The sequence below is a fragment of the Sipha flava genome, unplaced genomic scaffold (genome assembly GCF_003268045.1).
Source record: "Sipha flava isolate LNK unplaced genomic scaffold, YSA_version1 48_pilon_pilon, whole genome shotgun sequence".
Taxonomy (NCBI): domain Eukaryota; kingdom Metazoa; phylum Arthropoda; class Insecta; order Hemiptera; family Aphididae; genus Sipha; species Sipha flava.
Genome location: NW_020273306.1, coordinates 2,431,529 through 2,456,790, shown reverse-complemented (window position 1 = coordinate 2,456,790; position 25,262 = coordinate 2,431,529). Strand labels below are relative to the sequence as shown.

At 33.1% G+C, this 25,262-nt stretch overlaps 1 protein-coding gene across 1 annotated transcript; it reads left to right on the top strand.

Annotated features, from left to right (window-relative positions):
- Positions 1–281: 281 nt before the first annotated feature.
- LOC112690020 (heterogeneous nuclear ribonucleoprotein Q-like) lies at positions 282–1,262 on the top strand. The gene has a single exon (XM_025563908.1). It carries the CDS (start codon positions 282–284, stop codon positions 1,260–1,262), a length of 981 nt encoding a protein of 326 aa, XP_025419693.1.
- The last annotated feature ends 24,000 nt before the right edge of the window (positions 1,263–25,262 follow it).

The window sequence follows — 25,262 nt, the reverse complement described above, 5'->3', positions numbered from 1 at the left end:
ACAAATAGTGCTATGTAACAGCCAGCTGGCTATGTATAAAAAATCAATATCGTATAACCCATAGCGAGTGTTTTCAAAGAGTGTAAAACAAGTACGAAAAATATTAATCGAACGTTCGTTGTTAACAAGACAATACATAACGGAAACACTGTGGCAGGAAGAGTATATATAAAACATAAAAACGATCAAGAAACGAGGAATTCACGTCATAATCACGCACGCGTCGTATCGTCGACCACGCTCAAGACCTACAGTTGATAATACCACGTGATAGAATCGCAATGACGAACCATTCGGAGAGCATTTTTACCACCAAGGACGACGGCCAAAAGTGCAGGCTGTACGTGGGCAACCTGCCGAAGGCGAAGACGGAAAAAGAGATATTCGATGAAGTGAGCCGCATAACGCGCGGTCGTCTGGTGCGTGTGATCACGTACAAGAACTTTGACGACCCGTCGATGCACCGGGGCTTTTGCTTCCTGGACTACGAGTCGGTGGCCGCGGCTTCGGACGCCAAGCGAGTATTGTCGAAGCAAAAGGTGTTCGGGTGCAAGACGACCGTGGACTGGGCGTACCCGAAACCGCAGGTAGACGCGGACATGATGGCCACGGTCCGCGTACTGTTCGTCAAGCAATACGGCGGCGTGTTGAACGAACGCGTGCTGGCCAATATGTTTGGCTGGTACGGGGTCGTGGAGCGCGTGATAAACCTGAAGAACTACGCGTTCGTACACTTTGAGCGGCGGGAGGATGCGCAGTCGGCCATGGACGAGCTGCACAATTTCAGGGACGTGGTTTCGGGCGCGCGCCTCGACGTCGCGTGGGCCAAGCCACCGGTGGACAAGCAAACGCGGCAGCGGATGTTGCGTAACCGGGAACGCCGGGTACGGAAATCCGTGGTCGCGGCCATGAGTCAACCGGTTCGCTACGCCCCGCGGCCACCGTGCCGCGCTCCCGGATCCAAAGGACGCGTCGGCCCCGCCCCCGTCCCCACCGCCGCAGCCAACACCAAGTACGACAATCGCGGTTACGATTTCGGACCGCGGCAACTGTACAACCGGTGTACCCTCGCCTCTGCGGCGAGAATTCCCGTGGACGAGGCCACGTCCAACCATCGCAATAGCGACACCGCACGCCGGTGCCGCTTCAACGTCGCGTGCGCAGACCAATGCAGAGCGGTCCGTCACGATGATGGCGATTGGAAGAAGGGACGTACGAGAAGCTGCGCCAAAAATTATTGGCGTCACCGTAGTGCTGTCTAACCTTATACAATCTTTAAAAGAGTCAATCTTCGTTTAATGTTTAAAATACCCACATTTTACAGAAAATAAAAATAAATATAAAAATGAAAAAAAAAAATTGTTTTAAATAATTTAGTCAACGTTACGCGAGTGTTAACGTACAACAAAGCAAATATACGTCCAACATAACCGATTTTGTGTTGTTAACTTTGATAACTGGGCGAACCGATCTGTTATCAAACTTAAAGAGAAAAGGACAACCCGTGTCTTGTTGTAGGTATTTCGCGGTGTTCCAAACGAGCTATGCCGGTGTAGTATATCACAGTTAAAAAAAGCTTATAACTTGCTTACAAATAAAAATAAATTCTTCGACGAGAAGACACAGTTTATGTGATTAACCCTTTGATATCGACCGAAGATACGTGAGTTTGCTCAAACGTAACAAAAGCTAACGACACGAAATCAGTTCTACTTATCGCGATCTACGCTGAACGTTCGCAAAACGGTCGTAACGGCGAGAAAATGTAATTATTTAAAATTACGATGAACCTAAAACCGTTGGACTCGTTCGTTTCGAAGGTATTCGATGGTGGTGGTGGTGGTGGTGTTATGGTCGCGGCTAATTAAACCTTCGTCTCGAGACGTCCTGTAGCGTTCAACTTTGAAACGGGTTGAACGTCGACGGATCGCCGTAATTACGGTAGAGGTTCTCTTAACCTTTAATGTTTACGATTCGCGCAACGTCAGCACTGTAACTGCAGGACACGATGGACCAATTTTCACGGTTTTTTTCGCACCTGGTCGCGTTGCAGGCGAAATCGAACGAACGTGTGACTCCGACCGGCCGACTTTCTAGTCGCATTTGACTTTGATCCGTCAGGAAAATGATGATTTCCAAGTGATTCAGTGTTATCGCACGTATCCACTGATTCACGGCAACCTCGGCTGACCGAGAACGTTAATCTGGGCCGGGTCATTTGTGCGCGTAAGACTCTGGGAACGGTCGTCGTACGCCCGTAAAGTACTGCAAACAAAGTGAAAAGTCTTCGAAACTGGTTCACGAAAAAACGCTGCATTTTTATCATATCGTTTTCGTACTTCTGACCCGTACCTGACTATGTATACTTTTTTTTTCCGCTGAATTTTCATGCAACACGCCCCTTTAGTCGTTAGTAGGCGTCACGCGAAAAAAAAAACTCCTGCGCTACGCTTCGGCGACTCTGCACGTATACAATCCGTTTGCGAGTGACGTCTGGGTGCAATATTCCCATGCCGTTCACGTGTCTGAACTGCGCGTGTACAGCGAAAAACCGGAAGGAATTCGATGGCACTTCGTAGTCCCGTAATTCGTGTATATATGTGCGCATTCAGACGACCCTGCGTTTTTACCGACCGATACCGTCCGAAATTCCGTCGTGGATTAATTCCATTAATATTTCAAATTCCTCGAAGCCACGATATACGGCAGTTCTTATCGAGCACTTCGAACGCCCGGAGTGAATTCGAAATTTCTATGAAGCACCGCAGAACGAGGTGCTTACCGATTTCTCGTGTTTTTAAAGTTCTAGGTGATTTCGCTCTCATGACGTTACTCTGTAATCAAAAAATAAATAATCAAAATCTACATTATTTTACATTAATATTGTTTCGTTTTATTTTTTATCAAAAACAAATCAAATTATAATTATATTTCGGAAGATTTATCGGTGGTAAATCGTATCAACGCAACGACTTTCCCCTACACAGAAAATCGATAATATTAGTAAACCTTCCTTCGAAACGCTCATCTCACGGACATTTCGTAAGACTTCATTACACTCTTTTATACTACATAAATACTTTACCTAAGCAGATAGTTATTGATAACTATTCCAAATTATACAAATCACTTTTCGATACACAGTTGTAATATTTTCACCGACACTTGGGCATAGAAAACGGTTAGTTTTGAAATTGAATTTTAACATACTTGCCAAATATATTTCGAACACTTGGGTAGACACACGTACATACACGTTGTCTCATCGTCTCCAGTAACGCCTAGTCGCCGCTTACAATCTGTCAGTATACTGTACATTGTTTTATTTTAATTTTGATTCATTCATTATTTCATTTTGGTTGTACTCTTGGCGCACGCGCGGGCTGCAAAAGTGCACTGGATCAAATCGAATACAATTATGTACGTGCACGTGTACAAGTGGTATGTAGTGGGCTTGTAAATATAGGATCCAGCGAACCTAAAAAGGTAATTTGTTTTGTGCAGTGTACTCGTGCGGTGATTGTTGTTGAATGGTGGAGGGGGGGGAGTAAAAATGAAAAATATCGTTAAATACAGCAGGCACGTTTCTATGAACATAAAATGATAACCACACCCCTAGGGCAACATTTGGTTGTCGTGCTTTCAACATTATACGGAGTTCCTAAAAGATTTACTCATGTCAATACTGTTTAAAAAAAAAAAGCATTTACCATAAACTTTTCGTTTTTTTTGTTTTCGAAATATTTTAAGATCAACACTTTATAAAGTTTATTTCTTCGGAATTTTTAAAGTTTCATTTTTTGTTTTTATTTAATTAATTTACGGAAAAGTATTATACTAAACATAGAGCTTTTAAATTATAATAAAAATTAATACGACAATATAAAAATACTACAATGATTGATATACTATTTCTGTACGGTGGAAGACATTATTTCTGCACTTCTAATTTTTCCCCTCAATTTCATGATGAAGGACTTCTCCAATTGAGGTATATTCTGGAGTGGAATTTTTTTAATTGATTTTGAATCCATGTGCTCAGATATGATATTCCGGTGTCCTAATGGATCTGCTTGTTACGTACGAACCAGAGTGCCATGCTGAGAAATTTTCCTTCCGAAGAGTCTACAGTTTCTTTTTTCTGATACGGCAGTCAATACCAGACATGCATATGTTATCAGTGGTCTTATTATTTTTTTTTATTCAGAAGAAGGTATTTTATTTGTAGTATTGAGTTATATTTTTTATTAAGGAATGCAAAATGTTCGTTCTGATGTAGACTCGGTTTAGTTCATTATTAATATTTACTATCCCGGTTAGTTTTTCGTCGTTAAAAACTCCAAGGTGTTTAACTCACTAAACCATACTATTCCATATAATGTGTTGCTGTTAATTGTTACTCGGATCGGATTTGTACGTCTTCTAAGAGTAAATATGTTTTGCTTCGTTGAGTTGAATTTGATTTGGTTTGGTTTCGTAATGCATTTTGATGCTAAGTATCAGAATGGATTACGAAACTTTTAATAAGTCTTGGATCAGCGAGTTCCGCAGATCTATAACTGAGCTCCCGATATTTTTATATTTTTCGTTATTATAACGATGTCGTCCGCGCACATTGCTAATTGACATTTTTGTGGTTTTGGGACATCACGACAGAAAATATTGAACTGTCTGGGTCCAAGAACTAATCCTTGCCGGACGCCATCTTTTGTTGGATGTGTGTGAGATGCATCAGTGGTTATTCGTACTCGAAAGGATCGGATTATGAAAAACAAGCATACGATATTAAAGATATATGTTGGGTGTCTAATTATGGTGCACACTTGTACATAATATATCATGCTTTAAAGTACGTCCACTCAACGGCGGTGGCACACACCACAGTGGGAGAAAGGTAATTTTAGCACACCAAAGTCCGAATTTAAATGGTTTATAATATTAAGTGTTATGATACATTTATACAGTATAGTTGTTCGATATTTTATTTTCATATCATATTCTATCTCTAACTGTTCCCACTATCGTTATTATAATGAACTCGTCAACCGAGTTAAATAATAAAACGATTTTTCGTTATCTGTGTTCATTTTAACAACCAAGTGCGATCGTGTAACATATGTGTCTATACGTACATTAAATTATCGATATTGAGCAAAATAATTTAAAATCAAGTATGGCAGATGACAATGTAATAGGTAAGCTTAATAATTATATAATTTTAAAACATTTGTAGCTGTATAATTTAACAGTATCGAAAACACTAATTTATTAATATTTATGAATTCAAGAACAGATATAACTTTTTTGTAACTCATAGTAACTTTACAGTTTGATATTTTAATTATAGTATGATACGTATATTTTTATTTGTATACATATGGTAGTCCGAAAATGTTCGATATATCCTAATTTTACTTTTCTTCTTAGCTAGTCCAAGTCATGAAGAATCAAAGACCAATTATACGTATATGGAATTGTTTTGTCAATTGAGGGAAAAAAATATTTTAATTACTCAAGCGAGTTCAAACGATAGTAGAAATTTTTAATGAATATATTAAAAAAAAAAAATATGAACGACATTCATGGTCAGAGAGTTACGAAGATAATATAAAATCATTAATACGAAATTTTAGTGTTATATTCATACGAAAATGGAGAACTAACAATAGTACATTTAATGTGTTTACAAAAAAATGTTTTATGGTTGTAAAAATAGTTTGAAATGCCAAATCAATATAATAAAGAAATTAAAGAAAAAGTAGGAGACCAAAAAAATCGTTTACAGAAAGTTCAACTCGAAGTAAGCAGCGTCAATCAGCGGTAATATGTAAAATATGCTCAACGCCAGAAATAACATTTGTATCGAAATCAAAATTGTATAAGAGTGGAAAAAGAACTTTAGCTAGGTAATCTATTAGAAGAAGGTGAATATCCATGCTACTCCAAAAAGAGCATCGAAAAAGAAGAAAGCTTTAAAAACTAAAAAAGTTATTCCTTTTTCACCACAGGAATTTTTAGCTCTTATTTTAGACAATAAACTAACTAAAAAATAATAAATAAATATTAGATGCAATGCAATTAAACGAAATACTAATATATATCCTGCTTATGAACATATTAAAAAGCAAAAAAAAAAAGAATGTTACCCAGAAAACTGTGTTTATACTGAACAAAGTTGTCATGTACCACTTCAAGATATTCATAACTGCAGTACAAAATGAATTGTATCAATTATAGAAATATTACGTAAAAATCAATGTAAAGATTAAACGACGGCGTAAAACGAAATTCAGTAATATTTCTAACGAATATTTTATTCACTGTTCACTTATTAAATATGAGATTAAGACTTTTTAAACTTAATTACGTATATATAGTATACATTTTAACCACATTAGGAATAATAAATGTTATTAATAACATTTTTTTTTTCAATTCTTTTCTATTTCCGATCATTTCGGTTTGTATAATAAACATGACTGATAAAGTTAAATTATGATAATTATCAGCTGACCTCGAATCTCTGACATTTCCCAACTAAAAATGATCTATTGAACACGCGCCGAGGTTTAGATTTTGTTTGAAAACAGAAAAAAAAACCAGTAAAATACACGTGCGTACAGCGCACGATATACAGTGGCGAGCATAATCATTACCGCTATGGTAACCTATAAACACTGTTGTGAAATAACAGTCATAAAAGTACCATTGTCGATATGACTAATTCATAGACGTTAACTTTTCGTCGAGATTAATTTACGTTCTAACTAATTTACAGTATTCCATCTGAGCGAGATAGCGGCCGAGAACTCTAGTTGTACACACTCACACGAACTCTAGTTGTACGCACTCACACGAAATATCATTTACTTGAGCGTTGTTGGACGCTTTCATACTGTTTGACAAAATAGTTTTGGCTCTCGCACCGCACACAACACGCAGCCACACACAGCGTCGGATCTAACCAATTGGAGACCGATTAAAAAAAAAAAAAAAGTTGTTCAAAATAACTCTAATACGTTTATTTAAAAAACGTTGGTGAACTACATAACTAAAAAAAAAAAAATAATTTAAGTACCATAATTAATTGTGAAAATGAAAAAAAAATATAACCAAAAAGATTCCTTAGAGCTTGAGGCCCTGGTGCATTGTACCCCCGGCACCCCGCTTAATTCACCACTAAACACACACACACACCAATTACCCGTTGAACTATTTTTACATCTATTGATTTCTAGATACACCGATGTGTTTGTACATATTCTAATAGAGAGGAACTTTGTCATCTGCAAAGATTTACGTGGTAAAAGTTCTGTAGTGCCGATCACATATCCGATCGTCACCCGTCACATCATCAACACTAACCACAAAAAACGCTATGCATAAAAATGTTCTTATGGTAATTTTACAAAGAGAAAGCAACGCGTGCGTGGTAAAACCAGTTACCCGGTATAATACAGACAATCATCCACCTCGATTATGTATTCGATCCCGAACGAAGTATCACACATTTATTGGAAAACTGATTAACCATTAATCGTTCAAGCGAGTTACTTACAATATTCGTGGGCGATGAAAAATTTAAATTGCTGTTGTCGCAGATTTCTGCGACGTACTTTGAAATAATTAAAAATCCGAATTAAATAAAAATCCGGATCAACCGTATTGGAATCAAATTTCTGGAGAAGCGCCGTACCTCTCGGACTGTTTGTTCCGTTTGACTTAATCGTACAATAAACCACAATATATACGGGGAATCATTGACTCGCATGTTTGATGGTAATTTTCCAGTTCGTTGGCACGCGTTTTTAGATAATTAAATTAAAAGAAGTAAAATCAATGATGAAAAATTATGATATAAAATGCATATATTTATATAGAGTAGACAATAATAATTCCGAACGAAGAGCATTTTTCACTGCGTCGATATATTCACTAAGAGTAATATTGTTTGAATCCTTTAATTATAGGTTATAATATAAATAGCATTATAATCGTTTAATGAAAGCAAGATTCAATTTCACTCCGAATTAATATTGAATTTCCTTACAGTTATTTTTAGTTTCAAGTTAGCCGTTTGACTTCAAATGAAGGAGATATAGTAAAAGGAAAAAAGGGTTTTCATTACTCACGAGGTGAATCAATATACAAATTAAATTACAATTTTCATTTTTATAATCTCATTGTTCTTATCTAACTATCTATATTAATTAATTAATTATCTATATACCTACAATTATTGTTTTAAATCAGTTATTTGGTTAAATATTCTATTAAAAATCATCGTAGTAATCATATGACAACTTCTTATGTTATAACTTACACTTTATCACTGCTATCAAACGAAAGCTTTGGTCTGGTACAGTTGATTACACTGCATGTCATAATTAGATTTTAACCAATCCAAACATTTTAAATTTACTACTTTATTTGTCAAATATTTAAGAAAATTTCCTTTGAATTAAAAAAATAATATGAATTAAAGATGAATTAAAAGATTAATCATGTTAAATTTTTAAATTTTAAGCGCCGTCTAATATTCTTAGGTATTCAACCTATCCAAGTAAATAATAGAGTAACAAATAATAAACAATTAATTTAGTGATACTAAATTATATTTTAATATGTCTTCGATAAAAACCATTTTTCCATCGAACAATAATTACTCATCATTATTAATATTTTGTACAGTACACAAATAATCAATTAAAAAATATGCAACATTTAGACTTATTTATTAAACTTAAATTTTGTGACTGAGAAAATATTTTTCTGTCCACAGCAGTAACTTTAAAGAATTGAACACTTTTGATAGTACAATCAATATAAAACATGAACATTAAAACTATATATAACTTATTATTTTTTGAATTTATCCTAAAATATACATGTAATTTTGATTTTGTGGACTAGTAGGTCTTGAGAAATGTTCCATTCGATAAATTGTTGTTCCATAACATAACGTTACGTGAACTCCATTCCGAATCATATTTGTGAACCATCCGCGTACGTATTGAATTGCACAACTGTTATTATATTATTATTATTCACCTTCTTTTACTCGCCTTCATTGTTACATTTTTCTGTGATGAAACTCTTAGAATTTGCTTTTACCTGTGGCACGTATACGTAAGACAAGTAATAAAATCGTGATAGAGAGGCACGAACAATCGCAGCTCGATCACCAACCGAAGTACTGACGACAACTAGTGCTCGGTATACCAGAAATCATACACTTATGCCTACAGTACAATTTTCTCATAACGGATCATCTATAAAACGGAAGTAAAAGTTCTTAAAATCTCGTGTTTAAGAAGAACTACTAAAGTTTTCAACTGTTGCGGAATCTGCATTCTCAACATTTAGTTGGAAAGCTACTCGCAATTACCTTTAAATTTTAAAAAATAAGGGAATTTGTACCTAAACCACCAAATTGTGTTATTTAATTTGCGTTATTTCATCAACTTTTCATTATGGACTGTTATTTTGAGGCTGATTAGGTGATAGTATAATAAACAAACTGCAGACAAATCAGAATAACATAATAAGAATATACTAAAATAAATCTTCCTTACAAGAACCTACGAGGTAAAACTTTCGGGATTTGGATGTTTTACTTAAAAAAAAAAAAAATCGAAGTTATGTTCATTTTTAATACATTAATCGAATGTTGGAAAAAGAATTTATGATGGTAAAAGGGACTATAGACTCTATAATATTTCAGTAAATTTTGTGTTTACTACTTAGGGCCTGTTAATTTAAGTTCCATGCAATATTTATATAAAGAAAAATGTTTACTGTATCAAAGATAATCCTAATAAAATAATATACCATTGTTTGTTTTATCAATCAGTTAAATTTATATTTATTTTTCATATTTTTATTACACTTTTTTTTTTATATAAAATTGTTTAATTCGTAATTGTTTACTTGTAATTTTTTACACTAATTTGTTGTTTTTGTACCAATCATATACCTCTTTCTTGCTTGTTTTTATTTTTAACAATATATTAATCACTATCGCAGCACAAGTTATAGCTTAAAAAGATATTATATCAATTAGTATATTTTTTTCTCAGAGATGATCATTCAATTAAAACTAAAATATAAATAGTTTTAAATACCGAGTTATTGGAATTAATAATGAAATTAGGAAAATGTGCCACCCATAATCAACAAAATAAACAAATATTACTAATTTTATTATTTTTTTACGTAATTATAAATATTATAGATTACGTATGATGAAATAAGAAGTATGTAAGTCTAGATGAAAATGTACACAAAAATTATTTTGTTTTACCATTTAAACATATGGTTTATTTGTTTAATTTTAAGTTTTTTTTATAAAAAAAACGTAATTTTAGTTTCCCAACATCGGAAACTGCATTACGACGAAAAACCTAAGTACAATGGGTCCCAAACGATCCTTTTATTGGAAGATTTTACTATATTTAGTTTTAATACAACTGTGACCACTTATAATAGTTGCATTGTGTTCAAATGGAAAATATTTAAAATTTACCGAAGCTTCGATATGTCATAACAATATTAGCGATATGTATCTATGTAAACGCTATTTTAATGTTATTTAGGACAATATTCGGTTAATTTATATGATGCATTGTTGTTATATTTTACTGTTAAAAAAGCTGCAATTTATGTGTTTTTTTTTTTTTATTACAATAATAATACGAGTACATCTTGTTTTTCATGCGTATAGGTACAGTAATTTAATATGATAACACTTAGTACGCGCATGTCATAAAACTCACAATAATCATATCGATTCAAACGTTATAGCATTGACTTGGAAGCGTTCAACGTCCGCTAAACTTCACCATACTATGCGAGATCTTATTGCGGTGGTGTCGCAACAGTTAGAAACCGATTAAAAAGTCGAAATCGGGTAAGAACTCGCGTTGAGGTCCGACGTAAAATAACGGCGTACACGACGGCATCAATGAGAGATTGTACCACGGTCGGTACGTATCGTATTATGCATACTAGAGCTTATTTTAACGTGCGTTTGAATACATTTTGTGTAGCTTTAAATGAAAAATGCGTAGTTGTAAACACTATCTGTAAATAATATTTCTCACAATAATAAATTATAGTTATCGACTTGGGTAGAACACGATTGCGTACATTTGTCCTTTTTAGCAATACGATTGCGTATGTTTGTAGATGGGTAACAAAATAGTAGGTAAGAAAAATAAATAAACACAATTGCGGAAGAAATTGTATGCAACGTTGTCAAATTTACTAATTTCACCGTAATAATAATTCACAAAAAAATGAATAATAAAATAATAAATAAAATGAGGATAACTAAATAAAATAAAAGATTGTATTTTAATAAAATTATTGTTAATAAATTAATTGAAAATGCTTAAATTTTTAAATTTGGATTCCCTGACATATATAACCTACTACTTTTACTGAAACTCATAAAATACCTTATAATTTAACGGAAACAATGAAATTTCGTTATATTTGATATATTTAATAACATTAACAATAAATATAGGTATTAAAACCGATAAAACACAAAGTATTTATTAAATTTTTCAAGGTATGTATAATACAATGTGGTATACATCAATATCGATATAAAAATAATTATAGGAATCAACGCTTGAAACTTCGTACGCAATTGTATAGTTTAAAATCAAGTAAAATCATACGGAATCATGTAGCTTAAAATGGTATCGCCGAAAGTGTTGGGACTTATAATAGTTCGGTACAAACAACTATGGTCGAAAGCTATACTTTTACATGACATTTAGACATTTAACGATGCTAACACCGGATAACAATTATTATATCAATAAGTTAGAGTATTGAAAATAAACTTGTATGATGTAATTTTAAAATACAGCACGGTCCAGAAAAAAAGGCTTGCGGGCCGCCAATTGCCCACCCCCGTACTAGATACATCAGAAAAATGTTTATTTATTTTTCCACGCAGCTGCCTATTTCGTGATATCGCGTTCTTCGATGCTGTACAGAAATCGTACTTAGTTCAAACCCGATAACGGTCGATCGGAGTGCATTTCCGTTTAAGATTAAATATCACTACGTTATCAAAGTGTGTAGTACGAATCGTTCGATTCAAGGCTTGAAATCTATTTCAAAATCGATTTCAAATAACGATAAAAATCGTTAAAAATCTTTTAGAAAACCAAACTCAATATCAAAATCATTAATATTTGGTAATGATTTTCAAAATTTATATTGGAATTGAAAAAATTAAAATCGATATTTTATATGAAAATCAAAATCATTTTAATAATTAAAACGATTTTAAATCAAATTAATTTATAATTCAACAACCAACAGGTTTCTTTATATTGTTAATTTGTAGACATTGCTATATTTGGTAATAATATTGATCACACATAATAATAAATAACTGGTACCTATTTTGTTTATTATTATTTACGATAAGGAATCTGCATTCGACGAGCGGTTGTTTTTTTTTATACACATGATTTATTCCGTATAATATACTATATATATAGATATTTTGTAGTGTACTATTATGGATAAGATATTAATTTATAATCAGTGTTGGGACTTATCTAAAAAAAATTATCTAGATAAATTATCTAGATAGATTTTTTGTCATCATTTATATTGTCTTGATAAATAACGCTAAGATATCTAATTACTTATCTAAGATAACATTTTTACTTATCTAGATAATTGTATATAGATAATTATCTGTATTCTTATCAAGATTAGAGTTATTTTTATTTTTGTACGGAGACGAATCCAACAAATCAGATATCATAAAAATCGGTCAAGCAGTTCTTATATAAATTCTGTAAATAACCTGACTTTTTTTATACATATAGATTTTGTATTCATAATCATAATTCGTGTATTATTAATAAGTAATTATTATTTCTTGGTATGATATTTTGTTTGTATTTTCATGTCAGGAAAATATTTTTGGTATTTTTAAACTTAATTTCTTATTTTTCCACGGAAGTTTCAAATATAGTAGGTATTTGATTTTAGTATACACATGTAACTCATATGCCGAATAGTCATTACTTCACTCTTGGAACTCGTAAAGTTGTAACTACTTATAGAATAATGAAAAATCATCAAATTAATATTATATGGAAAAAAATATTGTTAACTTAAAATAATTTTTTATGTATTCTGTATTCATCGTGATACGTATAGAGCAATTTTCATTTTTTTTTTTTTTTTTTTATGTAACATTTTATTGATAAGTATCATATTGTAACTAACATATCATATTGTACATTATATATAAATACTGCTTAATGGTACACAATATTACTACAATAAACATTAAAACCTAGATACCTATTGATAATAATGATTATAATTGAGTCTTCATAGATATTATTAGAATATGAAATATTGACCAAAAAATAATATTTTTTGAAAATATCTTTTTTTTTATCTAGATAAAAATGTTATTATCTTTTATCTTTATCTAGATGAATTTTGACGTATTATCTTTCATCTTTATCTAGATAAATTTTGCATAATCTATTCCTAACACTGGTCGCCGATAATGAACGTACGCAATCGTGTTTTACCCATGGGCATTATAGCCGAGTGCAGATAGAAGGTCCGTCGATCATCAAATTAGGTTTATTAAGTCTGTGTTATTATTATTATTATTATTATTATTATTTTATTATCACAATATTTTTGCACGACTGCAGCGGAGTTTATAACCATACACGGGGAGTAATATTTTTAAATGTATAGGGAGGGGGTTGAGTTTTAAGTTTTGCGCACTTCTAAAAAAAACCTTAAAATAAGCCCTGATGCATACCATTACAATCGAGCACAAGCCAACATCGTTGCAAGTGCGTTTACCACGTTGGCCCAAGCGTTTGTTCTACGGCGGCTGAGTCCGGATTGAAACATCTGCGTCCCGGAAGGACGTCAAACATTAAAAGCTAACGAGATAAGTTTGGAATAGAGTGGCGCGTCGTTATAACGCCAGTGATCGGGACCGCGGGGGAAGCGAAAATAATAATCATGATAATAATAAATACGTGCCATTTGTCCGAAAACTTTTGAATAGTACGACCGAATCGTTGTTCGCGCGCAACACTGCCGGCTGTATCGTTTTCTGGTGGAGAACGGTGAGCCGCGGAGATTGTAACGAATCTATTGAATCATATTTAAATGGAGACGCGGTCTCATTTCGACCCGTGCACTTCGTTAATACGTCTTGCACCCACTCATCACCGTGGCACTTCTCAAAAACTTCAGTTATTCAGTCCACTGCGATACGGTGAACCTTATCATTGTTATCGTTTGTTGTGTTGGTACCTCTAACATCCTACTAGCTGGTGCTTGAATTGAAAAATTTAAGTAGACGGACGTTATTATTTTAGAAAAAATAAATTAATTGATAATAGAGCGTGACCAGAAAAGAATATACGCGAGACCTTTTGTCATTGATACAAGGGTACACTACAGTTTTTGAAAGAACAATTGCAGTATTCCTTTAACTAACCCCGCGTCTTACTCGCGATCGATTCTAATAATAAATTAATAATTACTTATATACATACTCAGGCACGTAACTAAGAAGTATCTCGAGGCGAACATCCAAAACATTAACAGGATACCCCAATGGCCATCCCATGGCATGATTTAAATACCCGAGGCTCAAATGATCGAGTAAAAAAAGTAAAAATCATAATTTATAATTTTCATAAAAAAACCACTCCCAATAGGTTAATTAAATTTATATTATTAAAACCAATGTATTTTAACGATAATTCTGTTTACTTAGAGCTTAATGTATTATTCATTTAGAATTTATATCATAGAAATATTCTATTAAGATTTTATAAGTTTAAGCATAATGTAGTTAAGGTGGCCATTCATACAATACACGTTATAAAGAAAACTTATGTACCAAATATGTACCAATTTTTAGAAAATTATTTGGTCTAAAGAACTTTATACCTATAGCTACTCAAAATTTGTAAGCTACTAAGTACCTATAAATATTTATAGTTTTCAAAATAAAGATATATTTCAATTTAGATGTTTTAATTATAGATTTGTTGTAATAATGTATATATAAAAATGAATGATATTAGGTTTTCATAATATTTAACTCGTATATGACGCACTCCTATGTTCATATATAATTAATTCTTATTATATTTAAGATAAATATGATTTATATTGACATTTGTTTATATTATTATTTTAAAAAAATTAACACAAACTTATAAACGCTGCAAAATAATCTATATGCTTAAACGGGAGTTGCAAACATGTAACTTACATTGTGTTTCAAAAATCCGTTTTGAGAGTACAATAAATAATATAAAATTGCTAAAGGAACGAGGATGACAAAAAAAAAAAATAAATATTTTTCGTTCACACTGTTTATTGAACAACCAAGTAGCTAAACAATACTGTAAAAAATTGTACGTCAAACTACTTCAAAAACCTCTTAATTCTCACTTGTCAACACTCACACTTTTCTAATACCCCCTCCATTCCCACCACATCGTATCAAAAGCAGCTAGTGACGGGATCTTTTAAATTAGTAATTCATCTGTTCCAAAGTGTTATCCTATCAATAAATAGCCACTGACATTGCCATTTTCCAATCTACTGTTAAACGTTCGTGTACAAATTGCTCACAGGTTTAATTAATAAATTATTTTTCGAGTACAGAAAATTTTTTAATAAAAAAAGAAAAGAAATGTCTATGTTATTTTATCTTAGTGTTTTTGTCCAACTTAAAACTATTAAACTAGATCGGATCATCAAAATATACTTAAGCGGTTGAGAAATATAACGTAATAACACTTTTATTCTGCGCTTAAGGAAACAACAAATGTAATCGAGAAATTACCGTTCTAAAATATCACCAGTGTCCGAATTCCCATCTAAAGAGTTGTCGTGCAAAACTTTCGGTGAAGATTTACAAAAGAAAAAGTATTTACGGAAAAGGTAATTGTCATTTTTTTTAGCGTTATTGCGGCCGTTTACAGAGGGATCGTTCACTACCTTGTTGTTGTAATCATAATAATAGCAGTAATATTGGCATCATCGATTTTGGAACCGTGGTCACGTATAACAGTAAGTAAGTAAGTAAAAAACTTTTTCCTAACGTTTTTCCGGAAATAAATGTTGATGGTGGATTATATATCTTAATTAACTCTGATGTATCTATTTCTACGTAAGACGTTGCATATATGTTAGGTTGAATGAATTTAGCTTATCATCATAATATCTTCGTTGATGAAATTATACGTTTATTGCTTAGTTAAATAAATACTTAATGTGAGCACTGAACATGTATAGCAAACAGGTTTAATGTACTAAAGAATTCAGTTATTACTAATCGAGAGCCTTGAGGTACAACAGTTAAAAAATATTTTAAGAAGTTGTTGTAGTCTTTTATAATATTTATTTGAAAGAAAAAAAAAACAGTAGGAAATAATTTTAACAATTTATTTAACGGAACAGCAATTGCTACATGTGCAGAAAAGAACTGAGAGTATTTGTATTTAATTAATTAATAAACTAAACATGCATTGAATGACATGTTGTACTACATTCATTTATATTAAACGTGATGATTTGAATAGAAAACGAATTCTATACGGATGATGGTGTCAGTCAAGCTCTTAATCAATTTGTATTTAGTCAAAAAAACGTTAAATTCAATTTATTTTATATGGGTTAGGCTTAGTCGCTAGGGGTCGGTGCGACATGGCTTTCGGACATGCCCATGTCGCTCGGTCGTAAGATCCGCCACTGGAACCGCTATGGACATACCAGTAAAATGTACATGTAGAGTTTAATCAAGTCCATTCTTGTATTACGTATTCAATCAATGTCGTATTAACCTAGAAGATTTTATTTTTCGATTTCAAGTGCGGTTAAACGGTTCTAATGATGTATACGTTTTCGTAAAAAACGTGTAATGCACGCGGCAGTGGTGAGCAACGTATTGTGCTGTCGTTGTGACTGTTAATAACAACGATAATATCATTCAAAACCACGTGGAGTGTGCGAGTAGAGATAGCGGAATGCGTATAATAAAAAGCTAATAATAAAACATTTTTACCAGCTAAATCAATACGTTTTCACGCGGCGAATGTGTACGGTTTTTGTTCATTTATGTTCTTCTTATTAATTCCATACATTTCGAACAGTACATGATATAAATTTCGAATATCGCTATATGCAAATGGATGTCGATGAACGGCAAAAATCTGGGAGGAGGGGCGGGATGTTAATCAAGAGAAATCCTCGTCGAAAATGCTGCACGCGGCGTACATTGAAACGACATTACATGACGTTTTGTGTGTTCGGTACGGTTTTTCGAGCGTCTTACGCGCGGTGCACTACATGATAACTAGCGACAACTCGCGTAAAATATTAGGTCTTCTGAAAACGTTTTACAATACAATAACAATTTTCGTGTGGAATGACGATTCGAGTGCTCTCATGCGACGCGTTCTCGACGAGTGGCTGTTCCTAATCCACGCAGAAATTTCAACTTGTACACAGCTACGGCTGTAGACGCGTTTTCTCGGTCCTGATGCCGTCTAAATAAAAAATACCGAAACGGCTTAGAGGGGGAAAAATTGAATATAAAAAAAAAAGGATTTAAGTTGATTAAAGTTTATTGGGATTGATAAAATCGTATCATGAGATCACGACTTCGATTTATGACAGAACTATTGATGTGAACGTCGCATACCAATACGTTACATATATTATATTTTGGCTACGATATATACGAGTATATATAATTATACTGAGCGACAAACAGCAAGTAGTAAGACTCTAGCGAGAACAAGAAGTAAAATTGAGAAATAAAAATGTTCAAGACAAACCAGTTTTTGACAAAATCGAATTTTTCTCTTCATCGTGACATGGACGTAACGAAAGGAGGGGGTAACTTGATATTTTCACTAGATGCTGAAACTTTCATGTTTTCTTAACTTTATTTGAAAATGTTGATAAAATAATTATGGTTTGGGGAAATAAGATAATTTAATTATTTATGTATTTTAGTGAATGACATTTTATTATTTCTGAATATTTGATTTGAATAAAGTCTGTTAATAGATGCATCGATCTTCTAAAATTGTAGATTTATTTTTCATTTTTGCGAAGTAAAAATATTAAAAATTCATCCTATATTATTTGGAATTTTAGTTCTTCTAATGTATCTACTATCTTCAATAAAAAAAAATGGTCTTATAACTATGTTCTACCCAACCATAATCAAGTATTCATTTCATTTTTTGAGAGTAGTGATACATTTGTTTCAAATTAAAACCACCAATTCAACAATACCGTTAATTCACCTTTGTATTTTACCCGACCAAGAAGTTTTGTTTTTTTTCTACTTTGTTTCCATTGGTATTTAATGTAATCATCTGCAATTAGATGCAATCAAACTGAGCGTCGAGAAATTGAAAAATCACACAATTGATACTTGCACGTATATGATACTTACAGTACTCCGTATATATATATATATATATATATATGCACGCGCATTGCAACATGTGGAATGGAAAAAGAAAATAGGTGCCCAAAGCGGAATGACGTTAACGGTTTACGCGGGGAAAGTACAAATGTCCTCCATTAAGGGAAGGGGAAGGGATTCGGACCTGGAGCACAGGTGCCGAGATTTTTTAAGGGCCCGCTTAACTGGTGGATTTGTAGTGCAGCAAGTAGCTAAAAGAAATGGAAAAAATACAACATTTTTCAGACAATACAAAACGGATGAAAAGGGAAAAAACAGGTCAAGAAAGATTAAACTCACTTGCTCTTTTATATATGGAGAACGCATTGGCTTCAACAATAAATTTCGATTGTGTCATAAACAAGTTCTTTGTGCTCAAATACTAAAAAAAAAAAAAATAATAATAATAATCATGATTTCAATACAAAATATTTATTATTATATGATGAATTAAAATAAAAAATAAAAAACCTTTTTTTTTCTTTTTCATTCAAAGTATCATTGTAATAAGAATGATATTAATATACTCAAAATGTTGACTGTTCTTGACTGCTTCTAATTTATAATAAATTGTAGTATAATTTTTTTTCATAGAGCCTGTAAAAACATTTAGCATACAGTCCTAATATTTGATGTTGGTATGAGTGGGAGGGGGCTTCCTGAAATGACATCAGCTTTCACAGTTAACTTATTCTCTTTTGGATGATGTAGTATTCATGATTTTAAGTATAATAATTATACTTTAATATTATAATTAAACTCTTAAACACGTATTTCATAAAAAATCTTTTAAAATAAAGAAAGAATATATTCATTTATCGTTCAACTTAGTCCTGATGTGCTCAGATTTTTGGCATGCAATAAAGTCGTATGGACGTTTATAGGAGTATTCGTATGATGTATCGGTTATAGGTTAAAATATCTCCAAAAAAATATCTTTGGTCAAAATATTTTCAGAATAAATTTCTCTGGGAAAAAATATCTCCATTAAAATTTCTCTAAAAAAAATTTCTCTGAGAAAAAATAACTCTGGTCAAAATATCTCTGTCAAATTTTCTCCTTAAAAGAACTATTGTACAATACTGAACTATTTATGTCCGGGGAGTCTAATCAAAAAAGTAAGAAAATATACAAAGACCACGACGACAGATTACTAAGCATAGTAGAGAAATTTGATATTACGAAACCAAAAGTGCAGTATTTGAGGTGTGTTACATACAATCTAAAACTTCAAACTTTTTTTTATTTTTAAACTAGTTTTTAAACTTTTTTTTTATTTAAAAAGTAATAAAAAATTAAAACTGTAATTATAATGTGAATGCTAATTTTTTTAAATTTAATTTTTAATTAAAACAACATAATTACCTGCCTTATTTGTAAATAAAATATTTTTTAATGTAAATCTATAATTTATTTTAAATTTATTTAATACCAAACTATTATAAATACACAAACCGGTGCAAACCGGCAGACATACACATTTTTTCTAGAGATATTTTTACCAGAGTTATTTTTTCTCAGAAAAATTTTTTCTGGAGATATTTTGACCGGTCGTCTGATGTAACTAATCAAAATTAATTTTTTTTTTTTTACAATGTTATCAAATGAAACACCAAATTTAATCTTAATCAATTATATGATATAAATAAATGTACACATTTTCAGAGTACTGAAGAAGAAATAATTAAATATAAAATAAAGGACTTAAATCAAACTCGTACGGTTTGTCATCATCTTGTTCATCATAATCTTCTTTGTTATTTATTTTTCTTTGTTACTCATTAAGATTTAATTTTATTGAAAAATCTAATACGTCAAAACACTTTCTAAACTATATTCTTTAAAATAAAATAAAACTAATTTTTTACCTAGAATTCATTTTTTCGACATGAATATGTATTTATAGAAATATAAAAAAAAATCAAAATCAAAGTAACATCATAATCATTATTTTGGTTTGCTCAGGATTAAAATGCCTGATGTAAGTGGATGATTTTACGATGAAATATAATTGGTATTATCTACAGTATAATGACCATAAATAAAATGTCATCCGACAATGACAGTATTGTCTAATAATTGTTGCTTAAAATTAATGCCCATATTAGACTTCATTAACATAGTTCATAAATATATAATACAAACAATAAATCAACACATTTTTTACAAATAGAGTGCGTGCCTTCCACTTGCATTTCGAAAATAATTCAGTTTCAACCCAACCGTACAAAAGCAAAACATTAAAATGTACAAATAATATAAATGAAAGTGTCGAAAACCGATTTGTACACTATTCGGACGATTAGCAGGTTACGAAATAAGAGGCAAGCGTTTAAGATATTGTATTGATGACCGTTTTACGGACAGATTAGGCAGCTTAACAGTTGTAGTGCTAATAACGTTTATGATTAACACTCGTTGATTGTAATTTATGATCGGTTTTATCGTACAGATACTCCTATGGCGGTAACCCGAAAAATAACGTTTTTCCTAAAGCGTTTTGCGTCGAAACAGTCCGCGCCTGTTAGCGAACGAATGTATTAATTTTCAATTGTCTTTTTTTTTTTTAAATTAACTGTCTTCCGTGCACACTTGACCGATTCACATATAAATGTTTGACTTGTCCACGACAATCGCGCTGATGGGCCTTCTCCATGACGGGCAATGAAGATCATACACATTTTGTGCGCCGCATTGTTCACTGGCCGAGAAATCGAAAACAAAAACGTGACCAGCTAAAATATCAACAATAAGTCCCGATAATTGTTTTTTTACCGCCCAGTGCGCATTCACAATGTCAGAGAAACCGCACGACCCCGTCGGCAAAACAACGTGATACGGACGTAACCGACCGCTGAAAAATCGCGAAAACGAAAAACTCTTCCCGTTAAGCGCCTAATGGTTCCGTTTCGTCGCGAACAATAACGCGCGTTCTTTATTTTTCTTATTTTTATATTATTAATTTTATACTCCTCTCCGATGCGCGTGCAACTTGACGACGAGCACACACGTTCCCGACCGCTTTAAGCTCGACAAAGAACGGCTTCGGGCTACGTAGTCGCGTACGGAAAAGATTCTATCGCAAAGATCGGTTAACGAGATGCAAAAGGGGAAAAAGAAAAAGAGAAAAAGCGAGGAAAAAACCACGAGACGGAGCTTTCCACTTTTCGAGATGAGAACGCGTTTTCCGCAGTGTCGCTGTCCCCGCACTGTTCGCGACAGGGACCAAACGAATATTCGACGGAATGCGCGCGAGTGTTTGCTGCTCCTTACTGTAACGGTTTTTTCTACCCTTCACGCCGTCTCTCTGTTGATCACTATATCGCGTAGGCGCAGTAGCGATACCGTACTTTTATTTTTTATTTTTTATTCAGACAACGCTATATATCATCGGAACAATACGTGCGGCGTGCACACGGTTACGTATTTCTCGCAATAAAATAACAACAACAATAATAATAATACGTGTACCGGCGTGCAGTTATGTTACGTGCTGCTAACGCGTGCCGGGCGCGCGGTTATTATTTTTTTTTTCCCCCGACCGGCTGAATCGATCCCTGCACGATATGTATCCGTGATGGATTTTCTTCAGAGAATGATGGCACGTGGACTGTTGGGTACAATTCGGTAATGATCGAGAAGGCTCCCGATCATTCTATCGATACATCCGTATCACTGCGATAACGTTCGAATTTTCTAGACACGATTAATCCCTTCTTACCACTAACCTGTTTGCACCGGCTTAACCTATATATATACGGGCTGCCGTGACCAGGAGTCGGTAATGTGTCATCTTTTCTTTTGCGTTGGTTTTTGCCGCGTGATTATTTCGCGATACCTAATTATTATCACTTCACGTTGGTGGTTGCCACGTAAGATTTTACTGTCGGCTGTTGCAGAGGTGCAGTACGCGGTAATAATATTTGTTTATTGTTGTTCATTTATTGATATTAATATATTGTAAACCGTTGCTTGATATTTATTTAATTTTGAAAATATGTATACATATTACCCCGATCAAACAGACTTGTTCGGTACTTCGCTCATACAGGGGACGGCTTTTTTCGGGCGAAGTGTTACATTTGGAATCTACCACGTTATTGTAATCGAATCGGCATTTCAACGATATTATCGTACGGTTGAAACAGAAACACCATGTACTCGAACGGGTTAAAAGTCAAGTTGATGCACGATTATTAATATTGTGTTTAAAAGTTTTCGTTTTTTTTTCTTCAGTAATTCTCAACAAAATCCTATTGAATTTCCAACAACCAGAGAGTGTCGTAATGAGATTTATTTTGTAGCATCAAGAGTGGGTTTAGTAAATTGAGTCCCATTTTATTAATTTTAGGTAAACTGAATCCCACAAAAAAAAAAAAGACAAATTAAGTCCCTCATATAAAAATGAAATCGTAAATTGAGTCCATCATATAAAAATTAAATCGGTAAATTGAGTCTCTTGTATAAAAATTAAAGTGGTAATTTGAAATATGGTGAAATTCCGTGTTTATTTCTTTAACACACTTTTAATTATATTAACACAATTGTATACTACGTACATTAAACTTACATTCATCAGTTATCACATATCATATATCACATCCAGCGTAGTTGTAGATAGTTAGGTACTTATAAAAATGTCGCGTAATAATACGAAGTGAAATATAATAATATTTAACAATATAACGATAAGATACACTTACTTATCGTACTCAGTGAATTTATTACTATATCAACGATTATATTTATAATTTAAATACATTTAAATAAACTTAATACATTAAATATTTTAAACAGGACTCAATTTGCCGCTTTGACTGTTATTCGAGGGACTCAGTTTACCTATATCGAAAAAAGATAAATTCGTTTGGGACTCAATTTACCTACAGCCATCAAGAGTACGCCGCACCCGCATGTCTTGTCTCCGTCTGACACACGTACAGAGTAGTTTGCGTTCAGTAGTTCGGATGCAACGATTTTAGCATTTAATACAACAGTAAACTGACCCACAAACCAACTTTAAGAGAATAACATTATCCGTGTTCTATTGTTAGGCTTTTTCGATATCTTAATTGTCAAACGAGTTATGAGAACTGTAGTGTTGAACAATAACAATAACAATAACGTTAAATCGCGGGAAGTATAAAAACTTTAAAAATTACTTTATGTTCGTGTCTCAATAGAAAATAGTTTAATCTTAATATTGTAGAGCAGTGGTTCCCAAATTGTGAGACGCGCCTCCCTAGTGAGGTGCAAGACAAATACTTATATTGCACATTACACTATCCTATAAGTATTCTTAGATCTACGGTAATATGCTTTTATTAAAATAATTAAAAAATATTGTTTTATTTATTCATGGGAAGAATTGTTTTTGTTTTGCGGAGGCACAAAAAAAAAATCTTGGGAACCGCTGTTATGCAAGTAGGTACGAGTTGTGACAAAAAAGTCATACCTCGTAGATCAATGTATTGATTAATTGTAGGTCAATTTGCTCTAATATTAAAACTACATTTAGACTACTGGTCGTCAATTTGCTATGTTGTACGGATATTATGGCATAATGGTTGACAAGAAACGATAAAGAGCGAACTAGTGTGAAATCAGCAAAAATGACTAAAAATGTGGAAAAATGACCAAAAAATATTTAAAAAATTACTTGAAAAGTATTAAAAACCAAAAAATGCAAAAAAAAATAATTAGTTATTCTAATTCAGATGCTAACGAAATACATTTGTGACCAGGAGAGCATCGTCTAAAGAGTTTAAAAAAAAAAATCCAAAATGCATCGATTTTCGAGCCTTACTCATCACGATCTTAGAGCTCTATTACTTCTCGAGTACGTGCAATGTACACGCGTAATGTTAATCAACCTGGTGGCCAGTTTATAAACATATGACCACTGTCCGTCATGCCTACGCAGGGGAAAAACTAGGTGGTGGAAGACGAGGATTCATCCCCGGGCGTAACATTTTATAGGGTGTATTCTTAACTCTGCTGATATCGGGTTAAACTCAATAAGTATGATTACATATTAATTGTCTCAAAAAATATTCTCGAGAAGTATATTTTATTATTGGTCTATGATAGGGCGTATTTTTTACATTTTCCCCAGGTGTAAGTATTCCTAATTTCACCTCTGCGCCTACGCGGCGCGACCGTACGCTGTAGTCGTGTACATGAACCGATCACGCGGTGTGCATGTAATAGGTGAGCCCGACACGGCACCGGCTACAAGTAGCGCGCTGACCGTTTTTATAAAATACGAACCAGCACGGGAAACGTTCGCAAATGGTAGTTGAGAGAAAATACAAATTTTTTCGAAAAAGAAAAAAAATATATATAGAAAACGTTCGCACGAGCCGGAAACTCGATAAAATAACTAACAGCCTTCCAAAAATATCACAACGCGTAATCCGTTCCCGGCAGGCGTTTATCAGAACGACTACACGCGTGTCATGGCGTCCGACGAGAAAAACAAAATAAGAAAGAAAAACTTTTCGTTCCGACCCCTAGGTTCCCGGTGGTTTCCATGTAGAAGCTTCGCGCGCTCGAAGCGATTAGTTTCTTCGGTTCGACCCATTGATTCAATGTGCACTGCACTGCCGAGTACCAATACACTCTTCTCGCAGTTGTTTCCTGGCGAACTGTTTTTTTTTTTTTTTTTTTTTTTTTGTTTTTTCACCCCAAGTTCAATATAAACTCACTATCGCACGCGCGTGCAAACGTTTTTCATTTTCTT

Bases quoted from the DNA above. Each gene is read 5' to 3' on its own strand.
- LOC112690020 (XM_025563908.1), top strand. From the start codon at position 282: ATGACGAACCATTCGGAGAGCATTTTTACCACCAAGGACGACGGCCAA.